The sequence below is a fragment of the Lissotriton helveticus genome, chromosome 12 (genome assembly GCF_964261635.1).
Source record: "Lissotriton helveticus chromosome 12, aLisHel1.1, whole genome shotgun sequence".
Lineage (NCBI taxonomy): Eukaryota > Metazoa > Chordata > Amphibia > Caudata > Salamandridae > Lissotriton > Lissotriton helveticus.
The window spans coordinates 6122961-6149756 of NC_136073.1; the positions used below are offsets into that span (position 1 = coordinate 6122961).

Genomic DNA, 26796 nt, shown 5'->3' on the forward strand with positions numbered 1-26796 from the left:
ATTTTCCCTTGTGGCAAACAGGTCTATCTCTGGATGACCCCACTGCTGAAAGTACGGATGGAGTACTGATGGATGTATCTCCCACTCGTGCATTTTGTGGCTGTACCTGCTGAGCAGATCCGCCATCTGATTGTCCTTGCCCAGGAGGTGTTCCGCCATGAGGAAGATGTTCCTCTGAATGGCCCACTTCCACACGCTCTGAGCCAGATGAGACAACTGTGGAGAGTGTGTACCTCCCTGCTTTTGGATGTAGTACATGGCTGTCATGTTGTCCGTCCGGATCAACACGACCTTGTTGCACAGATGAACTTTGAAGGACTTCAATGCCATGAAGATTGCCATCAGTTCTAGGTAGTTGATGTGCATCTTCTTTTGCTGCGTCGTCCATAGTCCCTGCACCGTGTAGTGGAGTACATGAGCTCCCCATCCCTGGAGAGATGCGTCCGTCGTCAGGATAATCTGTGGCACAGGCTCCTGGAATGGTCAACCCTTGCAAAGGTTGTGTGGATTCCACCAATGCAGAGAGCTGTATGCCCGACCGGTCACCAACACTAGGTCGTTCAACTGTCCCTGAGCCTGAGTCCACTGATGTGCCAAGCATTCTTGGAGCGGACGCATATGTAACCTCGCGTGCAGGACTATGAAGATGCAGGAGGCCATCATGCCTATCAACTGCATGAACACTCTTGCTGGAAGTGAGTGTTGCGGTCTGAACTTTTGGATTAGCGACTGGATGTTGTCGATCCTCACTGAATTTGGCTGAGCCGTGGCCGCCAGAGTATCTATCGTCGCGCCCAAATACTGCCGCACATGTGCTGGCTGAAGGTGCGACTTCGGATAGTTCAGGGAGAAGCCCAGAGCGTGAAGGAGATGAATGGTGTGGGACATGTCGGCGGCGCACTGCTGGGCCGACTTTGCCTGAACCAGCCAGTCGTCCAGATAAGGGTAGACATGGACGTTCTGTCTCCTGAGGTGCGCCACCACTGTCGCCAGACATTTCGTGAACACTCTGGGGGCTGTGGTCACTCCGAAAGGAAGGACCTTGAATTGATAATGCCGATTCTGAATGGTGAATCGGAGGTATTTCCTGTGTGATGGGTGGAGCGGAATGTGAAAGTAAGCATCTTTGAGATCCAAGGTTGCGAGGAAGTCTCCCTGATTGAGCAACGGAAGAACTTGCTGCAGCGTTAGCATGTGGAAGTGTTCGGACAGAATGTACTGGTTTAGGGGCCTGAGGTCTAGAATAGGTCTGAGGGACCCGTCCTTCTTTGGGATTAAGAAGTACAGGGAGTACACCCCTGTGCCTTCTTCCTCCACAGGCACGAGCTCGATTGCGCCTTTTTGCAGCATGACTAGAACCTCCTGCTGCAATAAGTGCAAATGCTCTGTGGACATAGGACGGTGTCTTGGTGGTATGTTGGGTGGAGTGGATGTTCGCTCCAAACAATAACCGAACTGGATAAGCTTCCTGACCCACCTGTCTGTGGTGATGGATTTCCAGACTGGCAGGAACTGCTGGAGTCTCCCCCCGACAGGTGTTGGATGGTCGGGGGGCAGTGACAGGGAGTCACTGCTTGTTGGTGGCGGAGGAACAGGAGTTGTTGTTGCCCCTGCCTCTGCCCTTGGTGCTGTTGCCCCGGTATCCTCCTCTACTCGGTGTACGAGGATTGCGCCCCACCTTTATTGAATTGTGTTTGTTGTGACATCGGGCCCCTGGAAACACCTCTATTGCCTGAGCGACGAAAAGTGCTCCCACGAAACTGTTGGGACTGGAGGGCCCCCATGGACTTAGCAGTCTCGGTATCCTTCTTTATTTTTTCCAGGGTGGTATCCACCTCAGGACCAAATAATCTGTCAGGGTTTACCGGCTGGTTGAGGATGGTAGTTTGTATCTCCGGCTTAAAACCAGTGATTCTGAGCCATGCCTGAAGTCTCATCACACTGGTGTTTATTGCCCTGGCTGCAGTGTCCGCAACGTCTAGTGCACACTTAATGGAAGCGTTGGAGATGAGCTTCCCTTCCTGGATAAGCATTTCCCCTGCCACTTTATATTGGTCGGGTAGATGCTGCAATAGGGTCTCTACTGTGTCGTAGTGTGCCCTGTCGTATCTGGCCAAGAGTGCCTGCGTGTTAGAGATACGCCAGATATTGGCCGCCTGAGCTGCTACTCTCTTTCCTGATGCCTCCATCACCTTGGATTCTTTGTCCGGGGGAGGAGCTTCACCAGTTGCTTGCGAATTCGCCCTCTTGTGGGCATTAGAAACGACTAGAGAGTCCAGCGGCAACTGGCCCCTGATGTAGGTAGGGTCGCCAGGTGCCGGCCTATATTTCTTCTCAATTCTAGGGTTGACTACCCTGGACCTCGTGGGTTCCTTAAAGATGTCCGCAGCATGTTTCAGGACTCCGTCCGAGGCGTAGGAGCATCTTTCTTAGGGGCGCTACGTCCTCCGTCCTGGTCAGCAGACGTCGACGCCGGCCGTTTCGGATCGGCGGGCTGGGTCACTTGTTTCGTGACCCAAGTCTTCGGCTCGACGCCCTTGGTAGACTTCGGCTCGGCGCCCTGTTTGGACTTCGGCTCGATGCCCTTACTTGATTCCGGCTCGACGCCCTTTTTGGACTTCGGCTCGACGCCCTTGACCATCTTCGGCTCGACGCCTTTGCCCGACTTGACCGGGTCGATTGTTTTCTTCGGCTTTGGTTGCCCCGACCCCTCGGAAGACGAGGGTGTCGACGGAGGGGCAGACGTCTTCGGTTTCGATGGCGTCTCAACCACTTTCGTTTTTGTCGACACCGATGGTTTCACTTTCGGTTTCGACAATGGCGGCTCCGCTGAAGTGTCCGTAGCCGGGCCTGAAGGCGGAACCGTGGATTCTGGTATAAGGTCTTGGGTAAGGCCGTGTGGCGATCCCTCGACCTGAGCCTTTGTAATTGTTCGAACGGGGCTTAGCTCTTCACATGAGCCATCTTCCGTGGCCCCGTAGGCCTCATTGTCGTCTCCTACCTCGTCGACGACTTCTTCTACGTCTTGGCCTTCGACATCGGCTTCTTAGTCGATGTCCACCGTTGGAGGTGAAATCTGCATCTGAACCTCTTGTTCGTCTGCTTCGTCGTTGTCGAAGATGTCCACCGGTGTCGGGGCCGACTGCCGGGCCTCGAGGCGCGCCACGCGCCGAAGCCGAATAGTCTTCTTCGAACGAAACCTGGAACAAGCCATACAGCTGGCTTCATCGTGGTCCGGCGACAGGCACTTGGTGCACACCGGGGGGACGTCAATGTGGGGATACTTCGATCCACACACGGGACACTTCTTGAACGGGCTCCGTTCCATGTTGTGTCGTCGAAGGTCTTGCTGTGTCGACTGGGCCTCGATCACCGAAGAGTCACTCGACTCCCTGGATATCCGACTCGCTGAGTCGGAACAGAACCGGGCACCGAACGCAAACAATACCGACGGTTTGAAAAAGGCCTTCGGGCCTCGAAAAAGTTTGTTGATTCCGAACTGGAGATAACAAAATTACATCCGAACCCAATGGCGGAAAAAAACAATCTGAGGATGGAGTCGATGCCCATGCGCACTGTAGTCCAGGGGAGGAGTAAACTATCTCGTGATACTTCGAAGACTCTTCCAGGACAACAATGTGCAATCATCCGGACCCAACACTAGGTGGCGATCTATGCTATAGATATGAATTCAGCAGCCCACATGCCGCGAACCTATCTTTTCTTTTAGTTTTCCAAGGAGTGCATGTGTTTTGTTGCTCCTTCCCGTGTGAGCATCCCTCACATCCCCGCCTCCTCTCACGTTGATTCCACCACCTCGTCCATTCGTTTCCAAACTTACCTAGATTTTTTTTTTTATCTTCTGCTCTGAAATGGTAGTAGACAAAAAAACTTGTTTTTTCTTGTAAAAGATATGAGACTCAAAGATGAACTGGTTGGGCAAAATGCACAGTACCAGCCTGTGGTTTACATTTAGGGTGAGAACAGGGAGGGGAATAGATGGCTGCTGTTTTGTATATTGCGCCCACATCGGCTGGTGCCTTTTTAAACGCTGGCTCATTGCAGAGCCTTGCATGCACAGTTATGGTTAACCAGTGACACCTGAAACAGCATTAGCAACTGTTTTCCATACTTTAAGCCACCAGTTCACTAAAAGCCCAAATTAAACACGTCCAGAATCTTGCTCTCCCTTGAAAGAGCCCGCATGTAGATGTACACGTAGAGAGGAAGACGCGTATATCACACACACACACACACACACACACACACACACAAGCATATAAACACAAACGGAGGCACACCTGCAGCGGTCCCACTGCCGCAGGTTAGTCGAAGGTCAGTCATGGGAAATGCAAGCATGGGTTCAAGCAGTGCCAGCACAGAGGTCTGGGGGCGCAGGCAGTGCCTGGATGCCCCGCTACTGCAGTCGTGCTACCTTACCCACCAGTGGGTGGTGATCTCCGAGGTTCATGCACTAACTAGCACACTGGTAGAGATTTGTGCTTTGACTAACTGGTTCTGGTGCAGGGGCCGGCATCTCGCGTGTCAGCAGTAGATCCAGGTCCAGCTCCCGGGCACAACGGAGCAACGGTTACAGGAAGACTCCCTCCCCCGAGACTCTCCTTGGTTAAGAGCACTGCTCCTTTCTGCTCAGTTGATCACTTCCCCTGGGCCACTGCAAGTATTGCTAGCGCCTCAAAGCCCCAACAGTGCGGATCCCATCTGCCCTTAAATGACAAGTCTGCAGTCCCTTCTCCTGAAACCACATACTTGCGGCCTCTATTCCCCGAGCTCTACCTGCTTGTCCTGCTCACCCTGTCCTTTCTTCTCTTCTGTGTTTCTCTGTTTTCAGATGCTCTCCTAACTCAATTTTCAGTTTAAAGTATTCCTTCTTCTTCCACAGTCTCTCCATTCCTTCCAGGATCTTTCTACCCATCAACCTGCTCCTCCATTCATTACAATTTCCCTCTCCTCGCATAGTGCGTGTGCTCACAACAGGTTCTTTGCCTTTCTTTCACCCCTCCATTCATTCCAATCGGTCTCTCTTCCACCAACCTCACTTGACACATCATAGACTCTTCTTGCTTTGATTTTGGGGCGTGTGATTTATATATATAGATCCAAATACAAGGTTTCTGCAGAGGAAGCCACAATGTAGATAGGACAGACTATCCCCTGCCTATGTTGCATCTTCGGTACCACAGTGCTTACACAAAGCAGGAATATGTGCAGTATTTTGCTTAGACCTCTGCATTATTGGTAGGAATTCAGCCCTTCCTTGGATGCATTAAAGATCACCTTTTTCAACGCATGCGTCATAGCTTTGTGGAATGGTTCTTCTCCTAAACTAAAAGAAAAAGCATTTCACGACAGCCGCCTGTGCAGGCAAACCTACTGGCAGCCTTCTTGGATGTTTTTTACATTTGTCGGATGCCAAAGAAAGGGAGCAAAGAGAACTATTGGCTGTGCTCATGCTTGTTGGCAAAGCAGGCACTCACAGAGACAGACTCAGTCACTGATGACGGATGAGGGCAAAGAGGCTCAAAGGCACCTCGCTTGAGCTTATTTTCTGCTTCGACTACAAGACAGCTAGACTGACTCGCGGTCACACAGCTATGATCAACCCTGTCCCAACCTGCAGAGCATTCCAGGAAAGCCTTCTTAAGACGAAGAGTTGAGAGCTTCAGGCATCTTACATACCGAGTGGCGAGCCCAAGCACACTCCGTGGCACAGGCTGCTAGAAGCCAAAGACGTCCACGGTTTCAAAAGCAGAATGTGCAGAAGGAAAGACCTGCCGGCTTCAGGAAAGGTGAAATGCAAGTGGAGGCGAGAGACGAGGAGAGCTGTGAGCCACTTTTGAAACGAAAGAGAAGAGAATGTAGAATAAACAAAGGATGGAGGAGACACTAATAAACATAAAGAGGAGTGAAGTGACAATGCACACAGAGAGCAGCAGAGACGAGCGGTACTGAATGGCAAGAACACTCCGCGGCACAGATCACGCTGCTCCTTGGGGAACACAGCTCATTCCTAGAAACCTTTGTTCCCGCCATTTCTCTGAAACGCGTGGGCTGGAGCGAGGGAACAGATCTTATATGAAGCAAAGGACAACAGTCTTGGGCGAGAAGGGGACGCGTGTCACTATATGGGCCAAGCAGATGGATGTTGGGTAGGTGGGGGGTGAGGGTATCATCACCGCCCACCAGTATAGGGGGGGGGGGGGAGGGTGGGTATCACCGCTGCCAACCAGTATAGGCAAAATGATCAGGACCGACCTGGCACTGCCGCAGACATTGAGGCATAGTAGAAGAAAGAAAGCAGTGACCGCTATTCACAACTTCCATAAAATCTCACACGTCAACCCATAAGACGAAAAAAGCAGTTTTAATAAAGACAAATTAAATGGTGTTATTTTGCAGAGCAATAGAGCGTGATGCTGCCAGCTTAACACCAGGCTCACGTGTGCAGCTGCATGAGAAGATGTGTGAAATGTATAAAAAAAAAAATCCATCCAGGCACTCGCTGCTGACAATTAAACTATCACAGTACAACAATGGGTTAAAGGGAGGGGCTTCTGGGCATGTTAGGATCAACCCAATGCTCCCGCTCCCCCAGGAATCTAGAATTGAAAAAGGGAAAACTGCCTGCTTACTACTGGATTCACACTTAGGGTGGACTCAAACCAGAGAGAAGCACAGGTGGAGGGGAGAATGCGAGGAACTGAGAGGGATGGTGGAGCAATGCCCCAGGTGCTCACCGGTCTCAAATCCCACCCATCTGCCCCAGCCCCTAGTTAACATGCCCTCAATAAGCGCCACAGACAGGTAGGAACAAATAAGGCATACAGTGCCGCAAGGCAGAGGGTCACAGGAAAAACTAAGACAATGCAGGACACCTTTAGTTGAGCCTGAATCGTGGGAGACAGCTGTGTTTTGCGGTTCTTGCTGGACTTTCTTTGCTCTGAAGAACAGCACCGGCTAGGGAGAAGGTGAAAGACCAAGGCTTCTAAAGGTGCCCCTGAACCTCAAATAGCAGCTTGACGGACATCAGGATACTACGTGCGAGGTTTCTTTTCTGTAACTTGAAGCCACTGTTGAAACACGGACTGTGTGAACCAACCTTCATATTTGTGCAGAGGTGCAGCATGGGCTGAGGTATTCCTCCCTCGTAGAGGCTCCCCGCCCAGCACCCTGCTTGCCAGAGGTATTCCTCCCTCGTGGAGGCTCCCTGCCCAGCACCCTGCCTGCCAGAGGTATTCCTCCCTCGTGGAGGCTCCCTGCCCAGCACCCTGCCTGCCAGAGGTATTCCTCCCTCGTGGAGGCCCCCCGCCCAGCACCATGCCTGCAAGAGGTATTCCTCCCTCGTGGAGGCTCCCTGCCCAGCACCCTGCCTGCCAGAGGTATTCCTCCCTCGTGGAGGCTCCCTGCCCAGCACCCTGCCTGCCAGAGGTATTCCTCCCTCGTGGAGGCCCCCCGCCCAGCACCATGCCTGCAAGAGGTATTCCTCCCTCGTGGAGGCTCCCCGCCCAGCACCCTGCCTGCCAGAGGTATTCCTCCCTCGTGGAGGCTCCCCGCCCAGCACCCTGCCTGCCAGAGGTATTCCTCCCTCGTGGAGGCTCCCCGCCCAGCACCCTGCCTGCCAGAGGTATTCCTCCCTCGTGGAGGCTCCCCGCCCAGCACCCTGCCTGCCAGAGGTATTCCTCCCTCCTGGAGGCTCCCTGCCTGCACAGGAGTGTGTTTGTGACTATATCTATGTTAACACTCCACGGTCCATTCTAGCCCACAGGACTGGCATGAACGGCTCCCATGCACCACGAAAAGGTCGACAGACACCTCCCCTGCGCATGGACAAAAGTCACATCCCATCAGATTTGCAGTTGGCGACATTTTACTAAATCAGGGCTTCTGCACAAAATCTTTTACAAGATATGAAAAATAGAAGGCGAAACAGAAGACGATTTGTGGCAGAATAAGTAATGAGGTCTAGACCAACAGAGCCAGAAAAGCGTGCTAAAGCCATCGAACCGCAGCGCAGATAGAGGTGCGACCACCTTCAGTGCATACTCTCAGCCAAGAGGCTTCCTCGAGTCAATTCAAACCCTGTGGATAATTCCTACACAGAATCCCAATACCATCCTAGACTAAACTGGTGTCTGAAAACCCTTAGTACCCGACCTTGGGACGAATGAAAAGCGTACGCCAGGTCTTCCTTGACGACTTCCAGGTCTATCCCTTTCCCGAAGTAAAGAGCGCGGCAGTACTGCGTTACCAGCACAGACGCTCTCCGCCCCAGCTCTCACCTGGCACTGTGAAGTCCTGAGTGAAGATAATCTCATCCTCCAAGTCAAACAGCTCTTCGTCTTCCTCCTCCGTGTACCCGTGCAGGTCTTCGAGGTATGGCACCACAGTCATACTCCGCCACCGGTCCCTGGTCTCTGGGCTGGGGGGGATGGGGACACATGCTTCTGCCTGTGGGTGTTTCTTTCGAAACCAGCTGGAGAAAGGATGAAGACCAACACATTATTTACTGAGAAAGTAGTGAAACGATCAGTGAACATTCAGCAGCATTAGTAGGTGTGCTCCAGTTCCTAGGCTACTACACACCCTAGATCACCATTAACCGTGGCCCGGCTCCTCGGCATGGACCACTCCTAAAGCTTCTACAGATGGCCACCAGCCCACCTATCTTCATGTGACCTAGAGCTGCACCTGCCCCGATGGCCGGTGGTCCAATATACTGCCCCCAGATCATACATATACCTCGGTGCTCCATACGCTGCCATGAGTCCATATACCTTGGAGTTCATATCTTAACAGCAGCCCCTATATGGTAGGGCACTCCTAGTCAGGCCCCAGTCTCTAGCCATCTCTCCTATACACTATCCAAACCCTTCAAGCCTCAGCGCAGACCCTTCCGAAGGCAGCACAGTGTTTTGTGCAAGCTTTTGAGCAATTCCAGTTTGAAGGGGTCACTGAGGCACTACCCTCCATGCGGAGTTTGGGGAGAGGAAGGCAGGTGAGGTCAAATGTAACTCTGCTACCTGCTGGCACCAGTAGACCTCTCTTCCCCTCTTCAATCCTAGAAGGTTTCACCTCCTCCCTGTTGCCAGTACCCCACATCACAAGCCCTTACAAGTCTCTTCTATTCCCCAAAGAGGAGACAAGGGAGGAAAGATGAAGGAAGGCGGCTCTGTGCCAAGCCTGTGAATAAAACTCCACGTAAGGTGGTCTTCACCCCACATATCCCTCCCCAAATCAACAAGACCTTCCATGGTCTCAAATGAAGAAACTTCACTCTGGATGATGCACTCTCACCTCCCCACCCAAAAGGGAAAGACTCCTCCCCACAATCCTGTCAACCGGGAAGGACAGTGAACCCCCCCCCAAGAAAGACAGAAACAGCGGCATAGACACTCCTCACACAGCACCGGCACTCAGTAAATCAGGGTGATGCACCCCCCCCCCCCCCCAATCCAGGCTCCCCTCAAAGAAAAGGACTTCCCCACTAATCCTTTTAACTGGGAAGCAGTGCACCCCTTCCCCCCCAGAAAGACAGTGACCAAGCTAGCAGCTTCTCGAAACCAGTGCGTATTCGATCCTATGGCACCAACAGGACCTCCACGCTCATAGCACACAACACCCTCTCGTGCTCCTTGGTGCAGCTTTACCTGCCTGCTGCACTAGAGGAAAGCACCTTAAGCCCCAGCACAGACAGGGGCTGCCCCCAAACACCTCAATCCAGCACACAGCACACGGAGTGCAAAGCCCCGGGCTCTGGCAGGAACTTGCATGAGGTAATGCAAGAGGAGTCGGTCTCCTACCTCAACACACACACACACACACACACACACACACAGAACACCACTGCTCTGCAAACTGCAGCATGCGGAGCCTGGATCCAAGCGGACGCCAGGCGTCTGGTGTAAAATGTGGATGTGTGTGTGTGGGGGGGGGGGAGGTAGTCTCAAGGCCTCATCCTCTCCAGATGTGCCTTAGTGTCTACAGTAATATGACACGCATTCCCAGCGCCCCCACCCTCTCACATTAGACACCAGTGCGGTGGTAGCTTTGGCTGATCAAATGAAGTGTGACACTGAGGAAAGGAGGTGGTTGCCATGGAAACGGTGTGCTCATGCAGCGCAGCATCTCTTATCCTGGTCCAAGCCTGGAGAGCGAGCTGGGCAGTGATAGGGACAGAGGCAGTGCTCACCCAGAGCCCCAGCTTCCCTCGCCCTGGTGTGGTACTTGAAAGACAGGCGAAGCTGGGAGCTGGAAGGAGAGGGGCACTGCCCACCGCGAAAGCTGGTCCGCCAACACACTGACTGGCACAAGGCCAGGGTGGACTGAGAGAACTGCAAGCCATGGGGGTGACATTGTTCAGGTCTAGAAAGGGCTGCTTGGACTCCTCCTGAAGTATAGATTTCCTAGTGCAAACAGAAGGATCCCGAGCAAACCATTCTCCGGCACATCACATCCACCCCTCCTCATCTTCTCCTGAACAGAGCTCCAATAACAGGGACTCCCATGCACATCCCAGGTGGCCCCTAGACCCCTGCAACGGACTCCGGTCCTACAGGATGAGGTGCTCCGTTCCTGGCCCTCCTGTATGCGCCTGTGCACAGCTTCCTGGCTGCTGCCCTACTTTCCCTCATCCCACTCGAGCTCCCGCAGGCTCCCCGGGGGCACCCGTCAGTGGCGCTGGTAGACAGCGCTGACGCACGAGCTCCGGAAATTCATCTCCGCGTACCCCACCGGTGAGTGAGTGCAGGGAGTGAGGGCTCACGCCAGAGTGGTGCGTGGATATCATACTGAGATACAGGGGAGAAAGGGAAAGAGGAGGTGACCAGGAGGAAGGAAAGGGAGTAGATGTAGGGTGCCAACACCAAAGAGAGGTGGATGGTCTGGGTGGGTTCACACCAGGACAGTGAGGAGAGTTGGTTAGTGACTAGATTAGTGGGCTGACTGCTGAAGATGCAAGGTTGTGCTCAAACCAGGTAAAGGTGGTCTGGAGGGGTCCAACCCCATGTAAAGGAAGGCTGTTGGAAGGGGCAGACCTGACCACACAAGTGGGCGCTGATTTCCTACATCCTGTAAGAAGGAGAGGCGAGCAGCATAACGACTACTTATGGCGAAGGGGCATTGTGGCCTGACAGTCAAGCTGACAACATTGAAAAGTTGGATGGTGATCTGGGCATTGTGCGGACACCAGGTGAGGCAGCAAAGAGACAGGTAGGTGTCTGAGAGCAGGGAAGGTGGACTGAGTGCGTGTTGGAGGACTGATATCAGGGGAGAGGCAAGAGGGTTGAGTGACTGGTTGCTGGGAACCAGGAGCGGTGAAAGGATAGATTAGGGCAGAGAAAGGAGAGAACAGTGAAATGCAGACAGAGCCGAGGACAGCGGAAACATGGGGTCCGCTGACAATACAGGGAGATGCAGCAAGACTGGCCCTAGGGATGGGTGTCCAGGCTGACCAGAAGGACATGCAGCGGAGGGCCCAACACCAGGCAGAGGAATGACCTCGCCTCCATCACCCCACCCTCTCAACACTAAGGAGTCAAGGGGAAAACCACGCTATAAAGTGGCAGGTTAAATGATGGGGCAGCAATTTGGGGAAAACTAACAGCAGTTACATGCAAGGGAGTGCCCCACCACCAAGTAGTGAAAGAAATCTACAATCACAAACACCTAGGAGTGGACGGGGCATCACACCAGAGTTAGGCCAGTTAGTGAAAGAGAGAAGGTAGCAACACTCACCTGTGCTGCCGGATCTGTTGTAAAGAAAACCTTTTTGATGGGTCGTAGGTGAGCATCCCTGCAAATGGCAAAGAGGGCAAAGGTCAGCGCACCAGAAGACTTCACAAGGGGGTGCGAGATGCAAGTCTGCACTGCTAACACCGGTTATGTACTTGTGTGAGGGAAGTTTCTCCTACTTGGTGTTAATGCCATCTGTGCTGTGTTTTATTTATGATGAAAGCTGACCCAGCTGCTGAAAGTACTGTACATGGTGTGTGTGTGTGAGGGAAGCTTGCAAGTCTGCCTGTACTGTATATTATTTGAGAGAAGCCTGCCCAGCTGTTTGCACTAAACATTATGTGTGCGTGAGGGATGCTTGCACAGCTGTTTGTACTTAACATTGTGTGTGAGGGATGCTCGCACAGTACTATGTGTGTGTGTAAGGGAAGCTATTGCAGAGTCCAGTGGATCCTCAGAGGTATAGCAGAGGCTGAATTAGACAATCACGAACAGCTCTCTTTGTGGTAGTGTGGTCGAGCAGTTAGGCTTATCAGGAGTGTGTTAAGCAGTTATTGTATTTGTTCAATCAAGACTGAAGGCACACACTCAGACAGAATCCAAACCAATTAGGTAAGTATAAAAAAGGTATACGTATGTTTTATTTCTAGAACTAGGTAGACTTGGCACAGGTAGATAGAATATTCTTTCAAATGCAAGGCTGTTCACAGAAAGGCAACTGTAGATAACACTGGTAGTGTTACAGGTCTGTGTTTGCTTTACCAACAGTTCAGAATACTTTGAAATTGCTTTGCATTACTTTTATGTTACATCGACTATTCAGTGTGATCTGCCTAGAGATCACACCGTGGGTCCTACAATACAAAGGTAAGTAACACAGTTCACTTTTCAAAGCACAGTTACTTTAGTTCCAAACCAAATGCAGTTCAACACTTGGAACATTTCAGAGGAAAAACAACATGGGTTCCTATAGACAAAAATAAAACCGGGTTTGCAGGTAAGTAAACGACTTGCAAAGTTGGGGTTAGAACCAAGGTTCAAGAAATCACTCGAGCTGCACCACTAGGGCGGCCGGTTGCAGAGTGCAGTGTACTAATGTTAGTAAATGGGGCTGGGGGGGGGGGGCCTTCAGTCAGGGGCTGCTGACGAGCAGGCCACTGGATTATGGGAGCAAAGCTCCAGGAGTTAAGATCAGAAAAGCAGGGGCCAACAATCAGCACAGGAGCTGCACCACCAGCGGCACTGAGACGGCTGGAAGCAGGGTGCCAAGGAGACATCAGGAGCCCTAGTGTTTTCAATGGAAATCTCTGGTTTGGAAGAAAAGCTACACGCTCGGGCAAGGAGGTTTCATGAGGACGACAACCGGCGGGAGCGATAAGTTGGATAGTTGAGGTATGCCTGAACACCGTCGGATGGCCACCAAAAGCTGGTGACTTCAGGTCCGGGGGGAGGGGGGTTGGGGAGGGTAGTCTTTGGGCGTCAGGTTTTCTTACCAGCTCTGGTCGCAGTCGGGGGGACCTCTCAGGTTGAGGCTGCAGGCGTCGGGTAGAAGGTAGTGGTAGGTCGGGGATCACCGGATCCCAGATCAGAATCGCTGGGGAGACTTGTTTGTGGTGATGGGCCACTGACTCAGCCCCCGGCTGTTGGCTGGAGGGCGGTGCAGAACCACTGAGTCGGCTGGATCTGGGGTCTCTGTTGGAGTCTTGGGTTGAGCAAATCCGCTGCTCACTGGAAACTGAGCCTTTTTGGTGAAGGTAGGGCAGGTCCTCCAGGTTCTGGATGGCATCTGGACACAGGGGTTTTGCTGGTTGCAGGTCGAAGTCAGGACAGGCCAGTAGGGCTGGGGTCAAAGCAGTTGGTGTCCTCTTCCTCTTTCAGCACAGCTCTCCGGTCCTTCTTTCTTCTCGAATCCGAGGCGGCAAAGTTCAGGGGGTTCTCCCTAAATGCTTAATTTAGGGGCGTTGCAGGGGTGTGCAGGCCGGGACCAATAGGTCCCTTCCTAGGGGCGAATACACCCCCTATTTTGCCACCCTCCAGTGGCATGGGCCTCTCCGATTGGCTGGGTTACCTCATCTTTAAAATGGAGGGGACTGAGATGTGTGCTTCATCTCGCCTCCCCCACCTGAGGGTTGGGGTTGGCAAGGGTGGGCACACCTCCCCTCCCAACTTGGTTTTCCCACTAATTCTCCGACCCAAAGTGGGGTCAGAACCAGTGGAAGCTTGGGTCAGCAAAAGCCAGGGTCAGCTAACAAAGGAGACAGGCCTTCGAGGCTTCCCCTTAGTGGACCCAGCCCTTTCTGGGTGAGGAGCAATAAAAACCTCTGCCCAGGATGGGCTTTGTTTCTGGACCCAGAGAGTGGAGGCGCTCTACCCAGGGGTACAGAATCCGGTCTCGTGGTGGCAAATGGCGGGTAGCCAATCAGGCACCACACCAGGGATGGTCGTTTTTCAGGGGGCATCTCTAAGATGCCCTCTGAGTACATGGTACAATAAATCCCACACTGGCATCAGTGTGGGTTTAATGTGCGGAGATGTTTGCTACAAAACTACCCCCGTTTTAGTAAAGCCATTGTGGAGCTGTGGAGTTCGTAATGACCAACTCACAGACCATAAACTGTTTATAGCTTCACTGCAATTACAATGTCTAAGAATGGACTTCGACACTGTAGGGGTCCAGGGGTCCTGCAACTGTGCCCTCACCTGGGGTCTAGTGCACCGTGCTAGAGGGGTTACTTACCTAAGCCACAGGCAGTGGGGTGCAGGCATGGCACACAGGGATGTGTGCCATGTCGACTCATCACTTCTCTCTGCACTAAAACACACAGCCTGCAAAGGCAGTGTGTGTGTGTTAAGGTGCAGGGCCTCTAATAGGTGCTGCAGCCATTAGAAGAGGTGTGGCGCAGTGGCCAGGGTGCCTGATTCCAGACCGCGGGTTTCACGGTGTTCACGGTTCCATCCCAGGCACCGGCAGCAGGTTAGCCTAGCACCATGGGACTCTGGGCAATAGCTCGGTAATCATCCCGACGGCCCCTAGCGCCGGGACACCTCTCCAGAGGTAGCTGTGCACTTTACAAGTGCTGGTATTTCATTTAATTTCATTAGAGGCCTTAGCTTGTCACAGTGCCCTTGGTACCCATGGTACCTTTTACAAAGGGGCTTAACTGTGGCCAGGAATGTGCCAATTGTGGGTACAAAGGTACAGCTTTGAGAAAGGAACACGTGCTGGGGTCTGGTTAGCAGGATCCCAGCACATACACAGTCAAGTTGGCATCAGGTATCTGGCAAAAAGTTAGGGGGTAACCTTGTAAAAAGCAGCACTTTCATACAGAGAGGAAGATACAGCAGGAGAAGAAACACTTCGATTCAATGTCCAGTCACTGCTGCTTCTAAGAAAATGACTCATCCTTACAAGTAGGTCGAAAGAGCAGTTCAGAGTATGTCCCCATCTGCTGCAGCGATAAGACAGTGAACCAAAACCAAGCCCATTGTATCATTTACTTATCAAGCATTTTAGCTCATTGTCCCTACAAACAATATTTTCCAATCAGCCCACACTTGGATAGACCCCCCCCCCTCCGAAGCTCTGCAATTCCAGGAGACTTTTGCAATAGTGTTTAGAAACAATCACGGGTGAGCCCGTCCATGGAAAGAGGTGTGAGGCTAAAAACAAGGCGATTAAGTAACCTTGCTATAGGATTATTCAATCCCTCCCGACACTGGGGACCACTGAACAACCAGTGGGTTGAAGACCAGTCATGAATTGACATAAATCTGATATTTCCCTAAACCCAAAAACCCATCAAGCTAACAAGGGGACCACCCCAGAGCCTAGGACATGATGGCTGCGGGTGACCAAAGTCGGTGGCCTGGTGGAGGTCAGGTATCTTGCAATTGACATCCAGTTAAAAATAGTGCTGTTCAAAAACAGTTCGGCCACAAGTTGTTTTATAGTTTTCAAAGGGGAAGAAATATAGCTGTGGATCAGCAGCAACTCTGGTGACCCATCAACCCCGCCCAAGGACCTCTATCTTTAGTGGGGGTTTGGGTGTAAAACTGTCTAGGGCAGCCACAGGACAGGTGACGGCCACTGGACCCCTAGGGCCAGCTCTCACTGGAAAATGGATTTTAGCATTAAGAACTGACATCTACTTAACATGAGATGGTGCGGACTGTTTTGGAATTCAGCACTCGGTGAGGCCAGGGCAGCAAGTGGCTAGAGAACCTAGGAAGACATAGTGCCCTGTCAGTTCAAGCATGAAAGGGGGTTCCAGATAGTCTGCACCTGCCTCACAGCTAGGTGGCGCTAGTTCAGTGGCAGACACATGGAACGGGGGGCTCCAAGCACAGATATAAGCAGTTTGCAGGGCCAGCAGTGGAAGCCTCAAATAAAACTGCAGTAGCAAATTCAAAACTACAATCTCAGGGCGGTGAAGGGAAGAATGCCGAGCTGGTGTTAATGGGGAAGTGGGCGTTAATGATGAGAAGAGGGTGGCAGGGAAGAGAGCTGGTGGGTGTTAATGGTTCCTGAAAGTATGAGCGGCAATTAGGAGAAGTGACAGCTCTTGTTTTTAAGAGTTAGCTTGTGAAGTTGGGGCCACGGCTCTGGTTTAACTCCGCGAGGCAAGGAGTAGAAGATGCAGTCCAAAAGTGTCAACTCAAATTCACACGAGCAGCATGAAGTGCACTGGGAATGTGCAGTTCCCCATCAATGGAGCAGGACGAGCAGAATGTGTACGACATTGTGGGGTCGAGTCTCTAGATGGAAGGAGGGTTCAACGACTGTCTGCGATCACTACCTGAGGCGGACAGCAATAGTCGACGCTCAGAGGCTGGCGAGCAGGCACTGTGTTTTGAGACCTGTGAACCTTAATAGTAAAGAGCTTACAGGGTGAACACAAGTCTGTGACAACCAACTTTCCCATCAGTCACGATGTACACAGGATGATCTGCAGTCCGTGACCGCCTCGAAAGGAGAGAGAAGAGTTTGACTATTTGCATTGAAATTTCATAATCATTCAAAAAAAGAAAAAAAATGAAAGAATATCACAAATTAGCTGTGTGTTGAGAACAGATCATCAAAATAACTTTTTCAGAGAAAAAAGTGAGTCACTGCTGTTGGTGCGCCAGCCAAAACGCGCGGCTGTGAGCTAAAAACAGACCTCTCCGTGATGCCTTTCCCGAGCATTAATATGAAGTGCAGTTGAGGAATGGATTGTGACTCAATCCTGTCAGACAAGAATGGCTATTTCTGGCACTGATGAAGAGGGGTTATTATTGCCAGCGTTGGCCCAATGGGATGCGACTGTGGGCTCCCACGCAATGAACCCATGTCCAGCAGAGTCTTCATTTGGGGGATCGTGTTCCTCCACTCTCAGGACACTACTCGCTGGAACAAGCCACCGTCTCACCCAAAGAGGTTCTGCAGAGGGCAGTCATCCATCTCTTCAGCTCGGTCTACGAATATTAACTAAGGTTATGGTTAGTCATATTCGACATGCAGGTCCAAAAAGCGTAACTGGGTTATTCTGAACACAAATACAAAGGAAGATTGATTCTTATCTTAATAGTGTTTATTATTCTGTTGAGGTCTTGGTAATCTTCAAACATCATTGACTTGATATTGGAATTTGTGAACTGGGACCAGCTGACACGTGTTTCTTTCACTCATTGTGGCGTGTAGGTCTGAGGTCTTTCCAAGGAGAGATCGGACGGTTGTGGTAAAATATGCGACCACAGTGACGTTTTACCCGACATACCCTGGATGAGCAAAAACTGCGATTGTCTACAACCTCCTCGTATTGGACAGACTGGGATATTCTTTTGCAGTAAGACGGACCTTGACATACAATTTATTTCACTAACAGTGTATTCTTGCCTTGAAAAAATCCCAGGCCTGTGCGCCGCAATGAGCGAAACACGTGACCGCTTGTCACAGTTCACAAAGCCCTGCATCGAGGCAATGAAGTTTGAAGTTCACCAAGAGCTTAGGAAATAATAAATACCAGAATATAAGAATCAATCTTACTTTGTATTTATGTATTCAGAATAACCAAGATAGTGTTTTTGGATTTACATACTACATAGAACTAACCTTGGAGACTGTGTGCTGTGGGTTCTCCGGAGTGAAACCCACCCATAGGTTAGTCTTTTGGGATACGACAATCACCCTGTCCAGGTGACCCAGACACTCTAGAAATCGACACCCTTTTCCGACAGGAACCCCGTCTATGCGTATGCAATCCCTCCTTCTGCCAAAAAGCCCTACCACGCAATCTGGGCAGATGCCTGCCGGAGGACAGTCGATTGTGATGCAAAACTACATTCACACCTCTAACCGAGGTCTTTCCACTCGATCCATGGCCTGCGGTGACAACAAGGAGGAAAGCCAACCACCCCTTATCAGGATTCGCCAGCTATAGCGGTTACATCCAGAGCGATTGGACTCCGCAGCCAGTTGTGTGACGTGCTTCACAACTTAAAGTACCCAAATACATGTTGGACTGAGAGTGTCCCGGCTAGACGGGTCTCCGCTTTCTCCTTTGATGGTTCTTGGATGAGAATCATCTACATAAAACCGAGTAATCACCATGTTCTGAAACAAATCGTTAACTCATTCACAGTTGGTGGATAAACTCCAAGGAAGGCAGGTTTGTTGAAAAGTGATTAGCACGGCTGTGCAGAAAGAAGTCCTGTAGGAATACAATTTCTAGCATTTGGGATTAGATATTTGGGCCAAACAGAAGTCCCTAGAGGGTGAAAGAGATATTCTTAGGCCATTATCAGAACTTACATCGAGCTGGCTCAGACACCTCTGGTTTTTCTAGTAAAGATTTTTCAGAACCGGATTAAAGTATTTGTAGATCTCACAAATGGGCTTTATTGATCACCTATCGACTGCAGGGAAGATGCCAGTTTCTTTACATTCAGGGAATCTGTTAAAAGTTTTAAAACTAGGAGGACTGGTCATGGATCCAGTAACTCCATTGAAGTCAGACTAACATCTTTGCTATGGTGCTAGCAAATAAAAACAGATTTTGTGGAACTATCAAGGCCTGAAAAAGTTTATTCTCAGGGGCTGTTTGCAAGCCCTAGCTGGGGATGGAGGGGGTGTTCCCAATGACAGGAAGAGTGAATCCTGCTTGGAGGGCCAAGTACTAGTTCAAGGACTTGAAGCAAGCTTAGACTAAAGCTTCCTTTAAATCTCCTAATCCAGCACCATCTCTAGAGCCCACTGTGGGCTGGGGGAGCAGTTTTAACGACCAACAATCCACTGGCACGCTCATTCTCAGCCAGGGGTGTAGATCACGCAGACAGCCCTTCAGTCATGAAACAGCTATGGCCATAACAGAGAGAACGCGTGGTTGGGTGCAGGCACCCAAATTCCCCAGGATCGGCTCTGGATCCGTGGGCAAGTTGATACCCCTCTTACTTCAAGTAAACCCTTGATTTGGTTTTGGACCGCAGAAGATCAACTTGTGAACAGAGGAAAGCACGGAGGCAAGCCTGCCAATGGGAGTCCAAAAGCCCAATGGTATTGTAGACTCAACAAAACTACAGTTGAGCTGGGGAGATCGACACAACCATCTTCCTCTCTATGACCTGAACAGTGGAGGCGGGTTGTAAGGAGATTTGTGTTGCCACATTCTGCCTCCAGATGTGCAGTGACCTCCCAATAAGACAGCAGCAGGTGAGCACCCAGACTGGTGGTAGGCTGGACTTTTGCTCTTTCATGCTTGCGTTGCTGCCCTGTTCTTGGTGCCAGGTGGTGCTCTACCCCTTAACAGACGGCACAAAGAGGACTGGGCTCCACCGTCAGAGGAGGAATCAGGAGATGGACCTACCAGGCCACTGTGGTTCAGCAAAAGGGGCAGACCATAGCAGGAGCTGGACGAGACCATCAGAGGCGGAAGAGGAATCAGGGAATAACTAGGACCAGTCTGAGGAGAGTAACCAGGAACCCCACAGACGCCGTGTGCAGTGTGGGAACACTACCACGGGATCAATGCAATTCAATGGGTAAATCACGGCTCCAATTTCAAAGAAGAAGGACCCTAGTGGACCCTAAAGGAACCCCATGGAAGGCTGAAGGCTGGAGAGCCACCGCCGGGTGAAACGGTGTGACTTGGCGTCGGTAACCGCCATCAAACTCAATGGAGGACTTCGGAAAGATGCCGCTGATGGAGAAGGTGAAAGTGTCCGGGGAAACCAAAGGTGGATTCAAGATGAGAAGAACCTGCAAGCAGAGGGGACAGACTCTATGCCAATCAGGACTGACGGTGACCTTGAAATTGCAGCTGTGCAGACCATGGTGCTGGATACGAGCTGCCTCGCGTTGTTTGTCGAGAGTTGAGGGGTCGGTGTCAGTCAGGAGCACCAACAAGCCTTGGCAACTGCAACCAAAGTGGAAGTTGAAGAAGGTGCAATGTCGGGACCAGGCAGGTCCAGGAGACTCACCACAAGCAGGAGAGTCAGGGCAGGCCCCGAGCAATCAGAGGAGCAACAAATCAAAGGAGACCCTTGAGAGGACCCACAGGCCGGAGGCACTGGAGTTGCGAGAGGACCTCCAGCAGCTCACCAAAGATGCAAGCCCACGATGCAAGTGATGCGGTGAGGACGAAGATTTTGGCCACTGGAGATTCTTGAGGTTGGGGCTACTTGGAGCCCGAAGATCTTGGTGGAAGGAAGCCAATAAGCCTTTCCAACTGCAAGCGGTCACAGTGCACAGGGGTTCTGTTCCTGCGACTCCGATGAGGGATACTGGCCTCAAACTTGGTAAGAGGACAGGGCAGACCTCGAGGGATGTAAAGAACCACCACCTGTGTTGCTAAGCTTTCAGAGTCTGTGGGAGCCCAGATCAGCAAACCGCTCAGCTTAGTTGCGGTACCTGCAGGTGCAGGGAAGGGACTCCCTCACTTCAAGAGAGATTCCTTCAGGTGTCTTGGATGCCCACAGGCCTTGGAAGGTTCCTGTATGGAGCACAGGCACCGACGTTGCAGCAGATGAGCAGGGCAACGAAATCAGATGCATCAGGAGTCTTCCTAGTTGTAGCCGTGATGCCCAGAGCGAAGTCCAGAGTACCCAGACGGCTGAAGAAGTGGTGTCTGAAATGTATCTGGACCCACAACGACTCTAGGGACCCACCCTCAGGTAAGCCCTTAAGTACCCTAGGGAAAGGATCGGGACGATTCAGGGTTTCCTCCCTAGAGAGAGGCTGGACAAGGGGGAGGATACTCCCCTGTCCTTTGTCCAGTTTCATGCCATAGCGGAAGCCAACAGCTCCCTGAACTGGACTATGCATGGAGGGCACCAAGTGTGCCCTGCACGCAGACTATGTGGAGCTGGCAAGCGCCCCCCACACCACCCCAATGCACTAAACCCTGTCTGGGAGGTGGTCACATCTCCCCGTGATAGGATACCTATTGTTCTGTCTTCCCCTGCCCAAGCTTTGATCAGCAGCATGAGGGCAGAAACATTTCTCTCGCCGGCAGCAGCCCGAGCTTGCTGTCCAGGTCTGGAAGACTGGTACCGGGAGCACAGAGTGCTTCCCAAAGGAGCAATACCGTGCATGGAATCACACCTCCCATACCATTTATGGTGTGGGGCTAGGATTCCGACATGTTTGATACCAAACATTAAAGGATTCGTTACAGCCAGTTTCGAGATGGTCATCGTGTAGTGACGCGGTGCCCCTCTATGTGTTATGTGGTTGTTTCACTTACAGCCCGGGAAAATGGATGCTGATCTGTCTGCAACTGTGACAGGTTCAGTGTATAGGAGAATTAAGTGTGTGTACGTGGGGGGCGGGGGGGGTGTCACAGGACTGGCTAGTCTGGTACAGAAGCCACGACAGCCCACAGAAAGAGATGGTCTGGACTATGGTGCAAATTTCCGGGTTGTTCTGGAACTAAGCAGGACTTGGCCCCATATCCTATGACAAGAAATTAAGGCCTGTCCAGCCTCTCGTTACTATGAGAATGTGGTACAATGTCCAGAACTACAGATTGTCACAGTCCCAGAGTGCAACAAAGCCTTGTTACCCCTGCACTTTGATGAGCGGGGCAAAACTCATTGGAGTAACAGTCCCAAAGGCCCTCAGCTGCGGAGTACTTTATCCTATTTTGTTGGACTGTGATTACTGCCCAGGAGCAGCTGGAGGAACAAATGACAGCATTAGGACTACCTCTTGACTCCGATGTCAGGGAGGGCTTCTGCGATTCTTTACTAGGATCTTCCTAGACTACCTTGTAGGAAGCTGGCTCTGTATATACTATGCCAAAGTGAGGTATAGCGTGCACAGAGTCCAGCGGAACCACAGAGGTAGGCAGAGGTAAAGTTAGATAGAACCTTACTCTCCATTTGTGGTAGTGTGGTCGAGCAGTAAGGCAGTATCAGAGGACAGTGTCAAGCATTTGTTTTACCCACTCAATCAGCAAATAATTTCACACATTCAAAGACTGAACTCTAAATCAATTTTGGTTTGCATAAAAATATTCTTTTAGTGATTTTATTTCCTAGAACCAAGCACGCCTGGCACAGGTAAGTGATAAGTACTTTTCAGTAATAATACAGATTGTATTGCAGTTGAATATAAAATACTAGCATTGCAATGCTTTGAAATATTGTACATTGTATTGGCTTTTCAATAGAATGTCAAGTAGATTACTTTTCTTACACAGTGTAGTATACCTGGCTACTACACCTGGACATTGCCTGTAAACAGGTAAGTAAAAGCCTTTTGGTTATTTTGTTACAGTTTTAGAGACTTTTATAGATTTTCCAACTGCACACTTGAAACTTTTCACAGAAAATTTTATCCTATGGAGGAAAATAGGGTGATCGGTTCACAGGTAAGTATTCGGTTGTGGGAGTCGGTTTTCTGGGGTAGACTCAGGGGTCCCCCAGGGTCAAGGATGCACTTTTGTTACACCCTCGGCGGCACTAGGGCGGCCAGTGTAGAGTGATGAGGCTCAAGGTTATCCAATTGGAGATAGGGGGCCTCCGTTTGGTGGCAGCTTATGAGCAGGCCACAAGGTTGTGGGAGCAAATGTCCTGTACTTAAGCTCAGGGCACATGGGGGGTTGGGCCAGCACAGAAGGTGCACCCTGAGCAGCACTGGGACAGCCGGGTGCAGAGTGTTGTTTTGGCGTCAGGCGCCTGTAGCTTTCAATGGGGTGTCTTCGGTTTGCAAACACACTGCAGGCTCGGGGACGAAGGACTTCTGGGTGCGACCCCCACTTGGAGAGTTAAGTTGGGATGCTGGGGGTTGGATAGGCTCCGTAGGTTGGGCCCCAAGGAGGTGGGGCATCGGGTGCAGGGGTGCCTTTTAGAGTTGGATCTTCTTACCAGCTCCTGGTCGCAGTTGGGAGGGGGGGGGACCAGAGATCTGGTGATCCTTGAACTGCCTCCAGCCCACACCTGCAGCCGGTTTGAGGCTGCAGGTGTGGGCTGGAGGCAGGTCAAGGATCACCGGATCTCTGGTCAGGATCGCCGGGGAGACCTCCTCATGGTGTTGGGCCACTCAAATTCGGGGCGTGGGCTTCGGTTGCAGAGTGGTGCAGACTCGCGGATCTTGCCAGAGCTGGAGTCTGTAGGTGAACAAACTGGTGCTCACGGGAGACAGTCTTTTCTTTTAACACACCAGAGTTTTGCTCGTGCAGTTTCGAGGTGGGGACAGGCCGTTAGGGCTGGGGTCAAGTCAGTGGGCGTCTTCCTCTTCTTAGCTTCGGCACGGCTGTTCGGTTCTTCTTTTCTTCTTGTAGTTTCTTGTCTGAGGAAGCAAGTTTCAAGTGTGCCCCTAAACACTAGATTTAGGGGAGTTACAGGTAGGTAACAGGTTGAGACCAATGGGTCCCTTCCCTGGGTGGGTACACCCCCTATTATGCCCACCTCCAATGGGAGGGGGACATAAGCCTCACCCTAATTGGCTAGGTCCCACCCATCTGCAAGATGGCGTGGACTGAGTTGTGCTCACCTCGCCTCCCCCAACTGAGGGGTGGAGTAGGCAAAGGTGGGCACACCTCAGTTCCTCACTTGTTTTTCCCGCTGGTTCTCCCGCCCAAAGTGGGGGTCAGAAGCGGTGGTGACCAGTTGCTGGAAGCAGCAAAAGGCCTGGGGAAGCTCACAAAGGCGGCAAGGACGAAGATCTTTGTGGACCCTGCCCATCCTTGGTGGAGGAGGCGTGGCACCTCGTCCCAGTATGTGCATTGTTTCAGACTCCAGAGAGCAGCAGCACTCGACCCAGGGGTCCAGAAACATGTCTGGTGGTGGCAGCTGAAAGCAGTCACTCAGCCTGGACACTAGTGGTAGGTCGTTTTTCAGGGGGAATCTCCAAGATGCCCTCTGTGTACATTTTTCATTAAATCCCACACTGGCATCAGTCTGGGTTTAATGTGCCAAGAAGTTTGTTACTAAACTTCTCAGTTTTCAGTGCAGCCACCAAATGCTGTGGAGTTCGCAATGACTAACTCCCAGCACCATATACTCTTAATGGCAGCGCTGCACTTACAATATCTAAGAATAGACTCAGACACTGTAGGGGTACAGGGCTCATGCACCCGTACCCTCACCACTGGTATAGTGCACCCAGCTAGAGGGGTGACTGACCTATGCCAGGGCAGGGGTTTGTAGGCATGGCAAGCAGGGATGTGTGTCATGTCGACTCTTCGCTTTGTTCTGCACCAAGACACGCAGCCTGCAAAGGCAGTGTGTGGGGGTCAGGGTGCAGGATCTCTAAGGGTGGCACAATAAGTGCGACAGCCCTTATAGGCCTTCTCTGGTCACAGTGCCCTGGGTACCTGTGGTACAATTTACCAGGGGCTGACCTGGGGCCAGAGATGCCATTGGGTTTAGGCTTCAATGCAGTTTTATGGAAAGAGCATTGGCCCTGGCCATCTGATTGGCAGGAGCCCAGGGCACACGCAGTCAAAGCACATCAGTAGTTCAGCAATAAGTGGGGGCAACCATGCAGAAAGAGGGCACTGTCTCATAGCGGTCACCAGGCAGACTGCACCTAAAGACGACAGTCCTGCTGGAAGACGAGAATTCACTTATGGACTTCTAACTCCTGCTGGGACCCACAGACTAACTTCTCTTCAAGGGTCAAGTGGCTGCCCTCCTGTTTGCATGCTTCAGGGACACAAAAAACAAATACTCTGCATCCCAATAGAGCCCATCTGACAGCATAGGATTGGACCATGCAGGATACCTGGGTGGAGACAGACCTGATGCGTAGAAGCATCCTCAGCGTAGCTAGGTGCTGCAAGATTGACCAGCAAGAACTTTACCAGCAGCTGGAGGAAAGTGGCACTTAGTGATTTTTCCCACCTACAGACCACCAGAACAAGTTGCAGAAGCTTGGTCAGGAAGGTTGCACCCTAGTCAAGCAAGAAAACCAGGTTTGTCTCACTTGGTACTTTTCGCCGCTCTGAAAACATGTTCAAGCGGGACGGCTCTGTAAAGGCACCCAGCCCAGAGCAGCCCTGCCCAGCTACATCTTCTAGTCTTGCTCTGCTGCAGGAATTTGACTTCCAATAGAGTGGCTAAGTCCAAAGAAAAGGCCTTGAACTGAGACGAGGCAGCAAATCTATCCAGCCATTAAAGCACCCCCAACAGCCACGAAATCCAGTTTTGTCCCACCAACAATTTGAACAGGAGCTCAAGGACGACTTGCCAGACTTTGGACCCTCGCCTGCAGTGGAGAACGGACACTCATTTCCAGGTGTGATTGTGAACACTTTGACCAGTACAACCCGCTTGGTGTATCTGACGTCCGCTCCATCGAGGTGGGAATGAAATCACATTTAGGTTCCAGTCAACAGCAAAGTGTTTTCAAATTGTGCTTTACTTTTTCAAGACTAGTTTTCAATTAAAACTTAAAGTTCATACCTTTGGTTCCCCTTATCCTCTTAGTAATGTTTGTGTTCTGCTCTTTACATTGGTATACTTTAGTTTGGGAATGTTCTGTGCTCTAGAATTGTTGGTACTGCTTGAACTAGCCACCCTTCTCTGGGGATCGCCTGCCGCTTGGGCCAGAGCAGACACGGCTGGAGCAGAGATTCTTTCAGAACCGAGACGTTACCAAACTAGCCTGCATTTACTGGGTTGGTAATGGTCACCCTTCCAAATTAATAACCACATTTCTGAGGGCAGAGCAACGTCATCAGACTGTGATGGAAACACTATATTCAACATTGTGAAGTAAACAATGCCTGAGACAGGTGGGAGAATGTCATCAGCAGAAGTGTCCCAGTAGTCTATGAATTTCTCATTTCCGACTGGCTTTGTGGGCTGCAAAGAGCATTCATTGCTGCTAAATACAATTCATATAAGAATCAGTGAGACACAAAACTACCCTCCTAAAGCCCAGATGAAGAAACACCTCTTCCCTGTGCTGTTCAAAACCAGGAAAGTTAATTAACAGCGAACAGAACAGTATGGCCGACTAAAGCAACACTGCCACCTTGTGTCGGGGACTGGAAACCGCTTATAAAGCTTTTACATGAAAGTGTTGGTGCAGTAAACTGGGTTTCTGTAGCAGAGCCCCCCCCCCACACATTTTGCCTGGTATTTGATGCAATTTTGACTGGAGTGCCCTGGGTTCCTGTTAATCAGGTCCCCAGTGCCAATGTTCTTTCCCCAAAACAAGGTAACCGATCAGTAGATCCCCAATTGGCCAGACCTTTAGCACCTCTGTAAGTCCCTAGTAAGTGGTATTCCTGGTACCTAGGGCAAAGGTACTGAAAAGGGCCGCTAAGAGCTGCAGCATATCTTGTGCCATTCTAAGGGGCCCAGCACCAAACTCACGCAGACTGCGTGACAAGGTGCTCTAAAAAGTGAAAACATGAAATGGCACACCCCCTGTGTGCCAAGTCCCCTAACACTGTATGTAATATTTGTAGATCATACCTACAGCAGTTCTTACAGCCCTAAGGCAGGGTGCATTATATTACATGCGAGGACATAACTGCATGAGCAGATATGCCCCTGTGCTGGGTAGTTACTGACATTACAAGTGAACAGGGATACCAGCTTAAGGTATGTACTGGG

At 51.2% G+C, this 26796-nt stretch overlaps 1 protein-coding gene across 2 annotated transcripts in view; it reads right to left on the minus strand.

Annotated features, from left to right (window-relative positions):
* Nucleotides 1-26796, minus strand: part of STK11 (serine/threonine kinase 11) — a 131864-nt gene that overhangs the window by 47693 nt on the left and 57375 nt on the right. For both annotated transcript variants that reach the window (XM_078670860.1, XM_078670861.1), the window contains exons 7-8: nt 11755-11812; nt 8301-8494 (exon numbers count right to left, since the gene is read on the minus strand). In XM_078670860.1, coding sequence (XP_078526986.1) covers nt 8301-8494; nt 11755-11812 — 252 coding nt within the window. The remainder of the gene's footprint in view (nt 1-8300; nt 8495-11754; nt 11813-26796) is intronic.